The sequence below is a fragment of the Carcharhinus amblyrhynchos genome, chromosome 2 (genome assembly GCF_965287045.1).
Source record: "Carcharhinus amblyrhynchos chromosome 2, sCarAmb.v2.hapA, whole genome shotgun sequence".
Classification (NCBI taxonomy): Eukaryota; Metazoa; Chordata; class Chondrichthyes; order Carcharhiniformes; family Carcharhinidae; genus Carcharhinus; species Carcharhinus amblyrhynchos.
In genome coordinates this window covers 65,174,490-65,180,612 of record NC_137325.1, presented here as the reverse complement: position 1 = coordinate 65,180,612, position 6,123 = coordinate 65,174,490, and the positions used below count along the sequence as shown (strand labels likewise).

General features: G+C 38.6%; 1 protein-coding gene across 1 annotated transcript; it reads left to right on the top strand.

Moving 5' to 3' along the window:
* The first annotated feature begins 841 nt into the window (after positions 1-841).
* On the top strand, positions 842-4,275 carry LOC145360866 (interleukin-6-like). Its single transcript, XM_080216356.1, has 3 exons — positions 842-937; positions 2,890-3,036; positions 4,105-4,275. The coding sequence occupies exons 1-3, from the start codon at positions 842-844 to the stop codon at positions 4,273-4,275; spliced, it is 414 nt and encodes a 137-aa protein (XP_080072482.1).
* Positions 4,276-6,123: the final 1,848 nt, after the last annotated feature.

The following is a 6,123-nucleotide window of genomic DNA, read 5'->3' as shown; positions in this document are numbered from 1 at the left end:
ACCAACAAATAATAGTTGGATGCCAGGAAGACCTGGACTTTTTGGCTGAATGGTCTTCCTCATTTAGATATGTGTTATGACCTTTAGGTTTGTTTTTGACAGAAATATTTTGTTGGAGCTGTCATGTTTGTCCTGCTCCCAGGGACCTCCAACACTCAGAGTTCACCTCAGTCTAGCAGCATGGTGGCACCGTGGTTAGCACTGCTCCCTCACAGTGCCAGGGACTTGGGTTCCATTTCTGCTCAGCTCATTATCTGTGCAGAGTCTGCATGTTCTCCCCATGTCTGTGTGGGTTTCCTCCAGGTGCTCCGCTTTCCTCCCACAGTGCAAAAAACATACTGGTTAGATGAATTGGCCATGCTAAATTCTTCCTCAGTGTACCCAAACTGGCGCCGGAGTGTGGCGACTAGGGGATTTTCACAGTAACTTCATTGCAGTGTTAATGTAGGCCTACTTGTGACACTAATAAATAACTTGAATAGTGGCCCACACAATAGGACAACCAAGACTCTGGGCAGTGGCAACGGTGGGCTCTGGGTCTCAGAATAAAAGAATGCCATTTACCTAGCATTTATGCCAAAAAAAAAGAAATCCTCAGCACAGGGGAGTAAGTTACTTTCAGACAAATGGGGGAAATTTGAGGTCTTAATGTTGAATTTTGGTACTCAGGTTAATTCACCAGTCAGACTAAGACCGGATGAGGGATCTGTTCAAACTGCTCTTCAAAGTTGCATGTTACATCAATGGCAGCTTCCCATGGAAAAGACAAATCCATAGGTCTTTTTTTTCCAAATTAGATTAAGAAAATGCGTTTCTTTTTCAGCTGTGCAGCTATTTTTTCATGTGCGATGAGGCTACAAATTCACTGACTACGTACAACATGGAACTGCCACAGATTCGAAAGAAGGATAAATGTTTTGAGACGAATTTCCAAAAGGTGAGGCACTGAACTAGAAGTCGTTTTAGCTCCCTGTAGCAGAGTGAGCTGTCCACATGTAAACTGCTGAAATGGCACATCAGATCACATTGTCGGTCAAAAGGTAGGCTTGTAGACAGCCAAAAGTGCAATATAACTAAAAATGATAAGAGACCATTCATTGCTCAAAGTCTAAAATATATTACAGAAAGCTTGTAAAAAGTGAAAAAAGGCAGGAACCCTGAATTTCTGCAGGGATTTGGCCTGATCTTCTAACTTTAAATAGAATGCCTCAAAAAAAAATCTCAAAGAACCTATTCAATAGCTGGTTACTCCATTTCTTTTGGGGTTCCACCAATCTTCCAGTAAAGTTGCTTTAAAATATTATAAGTAATTAGTACAAAAATTATAGAAGGAGCAAGAAATAATAGAACACAGTCTTCAGACCATATTTCCAAGCTATCAGTGCTTTACAATAATCATTTAGTAAAATAGTTTAACTTCACATTAGCTGACATGAAAATATTAATCTCCACTATTTATAAGGCGGCACGGTGGCACAGTGGTTAGTACTGCTGCCTCAGCACCAGGGATCTGAATTCAATTCCTGGCTTAGATCATTGTGTGAAATTTGCACATTCTCCCCGCGTCAGCGTGGGTTTCCTCTAGGTCCTCTGGTTTCCTCCCTCAGTCCAAAAGACATGCGGGTTAGGTACATTGGCTGTGCTAAATTCTCCCTCAGTGTACCCGAACAGGTGCCTAGGGGATTTTACAGTAACTTTATTCCAGTGTTAATATAAGCCTACTTGTGACACTAATACATACTTTTAAATTTATGCCGATTATTATTGGTTAATTGAGCTTTTGTCTGGAATGCCACATGATTTTGGTGAAGTTAACTAGGGTGATATGGAACAAAGTATGTTCAAAGTTGTAGGATTTTAAGTGAGTTGCACCCTATGTTGGAGAAAACATGACCCTCTATGCTGGGTCAAATGTCTAAAATAGTCAGTGATCCATGATAGCACTTCTCCTACAATGGTCAGCAGTCAACTGAAACCTGCCCAAGGTATGTTTCTCCTGCTGTAATTGTTTTTAAAAATTGACATTAAACTTCTTAAATTTATCTGCCCTATGAGACTGCTCTGAGAAGCAACAGTCTCCTGCAATTCAGTTGCAGCTTCTAAGCAGCAGAAAAAGTGAGTTGCAGCGTGACTTAAAGGGATTTAATATGTATGCACATTACTGATTGCACTTCTAGCGAAATCTCCCTATCAATCTGTAATCGGTCAAAATAAATTGTGTTATAAAATTGGATTAATTCTTCTAATGCCCATGAGTTATTGAATGAATAGTAATGTTCAACTCGACAACAGGTTGAAATGCATTGGAATATTCAAGCCTAATACAGCTGTTAGATTAAAATTAATAGAAGGGTTCCTCTTCACAATCTCAAATATTAAATTATATTTTGTTTCTATGTAAAAAACAACTTAAGGTGACATCCTTGGCTCCAAGCTAACATGTTGCTTTTGAGTTAGAACTTCGAACACACATCGCCCAGGCTGACATTTCAGCGCAATACTGAAAGGGCATTGCACCATTCGAGGCTTTTAACTGTGGCCTTGTCTGCCCTCTTAGGAGGAATATGTGCCTCATTGACACCTTTTGAAAAAGGGTGTATGGAAGTTCAACCAGGGTCCTGATTAATATTATCCCCAAAGCTGCATGAGTAAAACAGTTGGTTGTTAGGCTCTGTTATGTGAGATGCTGGTGTGTGCAAATTAACTGCTGCATTTTCTATACTGCAACTACACTTGTGACTACACTTTGCATGTAATTGATTGGCAGATAATGCATTTGTGTTTACTGAGATTATGAAATGTGCTTTATGGTTTCCTCTTTTAGGGTTTAATACATTTTCAGTCTTATACCAAATACTGAATTATGTTGCAAATTTATGTTCCTTGCAGAAAAAATGTTTATCCAGGATTGTCAAGGGATTTCAGGAGTACAAAAAGTACCTGTCATTCGTGAGACAATGGATTGAGGGTGATAAACGGCAACTGGATGCAATGCTGAGCAGCACAAATATTTTGGTTGACCTGCTCCCACTGGAGGTAACAATTGTCTAGAATATAGAGACTAATATAAGGCATGGCTTCAAGATCAAGGGAGGAAAAGTGAACAGAAAAAATAGATTTGCACAGAATATACAGCACAGAAACAGGTCATTCAATGCAATTGGTTTACCATGCTGTTTATGTTTCACACAAGCTTCCTTTCATCTTTCTTCATATAATCCTATCAATATAATAATTATATTCTTTTCTGCTTGATGTGCTTATCCAAATTCCCCTTAAATGCATCATCTTAACTACATTACACAGTGTGTAATTCAGACTGCCCAAGGAGACAGAAGGCATTAGCAAATCCAAAAGAAAGTAGGATAGTTTTTGATTAGATCATTTAAGACATATTTCTTAATGTTGGGACCAGCCACTGGTTGTTCTTGCCCTCCATATTACTACATGTCTATAACGTCTATACGTAAAGCAGTCATAATAGCAGTAAGATGATCAGTGAAGCAATAGATCAACCCATTTCTTTAGGCAACTTTCTCTGAGGAAGTTACTTATTTGATCAACATTATTATTGCATGAATTTGAAACTCCTTCAAGATGCACACATCTGCCAAGATATAATGATGCAATATTTTGAGTGCCTAAAATATATTCTACATGATTGCTTGAACAGTTTTTGGAAATATTTGGCTGTGTAAGGTTCAAATGAAAGGAAGACAATATCATTTGGATTTTGCATGTACAGGTTATAGATTTTAATTGTTAGTATCTACCCTTCATTTCTGTCCTTTGGTTTGAAATTGCTGATTTAGAAGCTTAGCCCAGCTATCAGGGCTTTTGAAATCCTCAGATGGATGAGGGTAAACTTTTAGTCAGTCTCTATCAATTTCCCATCATAGCTTCAGCGACCATCAGTAGAAACCTCAGAAAAACAATACCAGCAGACTGCCACATCCACCATTTTTCTGGGGTTTCCATCAATCTTGTGTCAAAATTGGAGCAGAATATCAACAGAACTCCAAGGAAGTTCTATCCCCAATGTTTTAACATAACATTGTTTCTGAATAGCAAATAAATGTTTTTTTTCTCCTGTCTCTTCAATAGAACAAGATTCGTGAACGTATTGCTCAACAAGATAAAAGTAATGAACAGGCGTTCAATCCAGACCAGTCTTCTGAAAACACCTGGGATAAGCAGTTAGCAATTCATGTGATTCTTAGAAACTTTGTTCTTTTTATGGAGAGTACTATTCGAGCCATTCGATTCACGAATTGAATCCCTACTATGATAAATAGTAAAAATATTGTATGAACATTTCAGTTCAAATCTCCTGGATGAAATCTACTTTACTGCAGATAACAATATTGTTCTACATTCAGAACCAGCAGTATTAGTTTAGTTCAGTTCAATGAGACTGAATTTGGTAATCCACATTTGGCTATTTATAATATTTTTATTTAATATTTATTTATTTACAACTATTAATTTAGTGATGGTGTATCAGAATCTAGTTTTGTAATGGCACCAGGCCCAAATCTACCAAATGACATATATTTGTACTGCTGCTGTAGTGATTGAAATTGTAATTGAATTGAAAGAAAACAAATTTTAATAAATTATTATATGTTTTTCAATTTTGTTTCGATTACATTACTTTTCTTCATGTGCTATTTGTCAAAAGGCACCTATAAATCTGTGAAAAGAACATATGATTTCACAGTGTAGCAGCTAAATAAGTGTGCTGAATTTATAATAATGTTGTCACCCAGTTAACTGCTTAGCAAAACAGCTCCAGATCCTAACTAACCGCAATCACAGCAAAATTACTCAAAATAGAAGAACAGTGGCTCAACATCAAGCTTCCCATTGCACTCAAAAAAGACAGTAGGACTAGGGGGCACAGCCTCAAGATAAAGGGGGGGCGGTTTAGAACGGAGTTGAGGAGGAACTTCTTCACTCAAAGGGTGGTGAATCTCTGGAATTCTCTGCCCGTTGAAGTGGTGGAGGCTGCCTCGCTAAATATTTTTAAGACGCGGGTTGATGGGTTTTTGATAAGAGAGGGGATTAAGGGTTATGGGGAGAGGGCGGGAAGGTGGAACTGAGCCACGACAGATCAGCCATGATCTTATTGAATGGCGGGGCAGGCTCGAAGGGCTAGATGGCCTACTCCTGCTCCTATTTCTTATGTTCTTATATCCAAATTCCAACCTAAAACAATTTGCTGCTCATCCTAACTACTTTGACGGTCATTTTAACTATTTGTTCTCTTGCTCCTATTTTGTATGTTCAGCTTCCTCCCCAGAGTAAATGCTGGCATTGCCTCTTTCTCCCAGTTTTTGCTGGGACACCCTGTTTCATCACCAATCCCCAACTGCTGCTTCCATCTTTACCCCTGTTCCCTCAAAGATGGTAATCGGATCTATTAAAAGTGGATGCAGATTCACAACATTAGACATTAGGTCGAGCAACTGTGCAAGGTGATTTGGGCAGTCAGAGGTCTAGGTACAGTGACACTTTGAATACTTTATGAGCACCACCACCCCCCACCGCCACCCCCCCAACAATGGGAAGATCTCCAGCAGTGAGTCAGGAAGTTTTCTCTCCAGTTTTCATCTCACTACTTATCCATTTTTTAAAATTCATTCGTGCAACATGGGCATTGCTGGTTGGTAAGCATTTATTGTCAACCACGTTGCTGTGGCTCTGGTGTCACATGTAGGCTAGACCAAATAAGGACAGTTGATTTCCTCCCCAAAAGGATATTAGTGAACTAGATGGGTTTTTCCGGCAATCGACAACATTTCATGGTCAGCAGTAGATTCCTAATTCCAGATATATTTTATTGAATTCAAATTCCACCATCCACTGTGGTTGGATTCAAACCTGGGTCCCCAGCACTTTAACTGAGTTTCTGGATTAATAGTGTAGCGATAATACCACTACCTATACTCTTTATTTAAAGCCAAAGTAAATATTCTTTAATCCATTGCCTCCCCATACATTGATACATTATTTATTGTAAGTGATACGTTGACAAATGGAAAATTGATCCTGAATGCCATTATTATCTTGGAGTGTTTTCAGGTCTATGCAGGGATTGTCAAAATATACCCAGTAATGGCT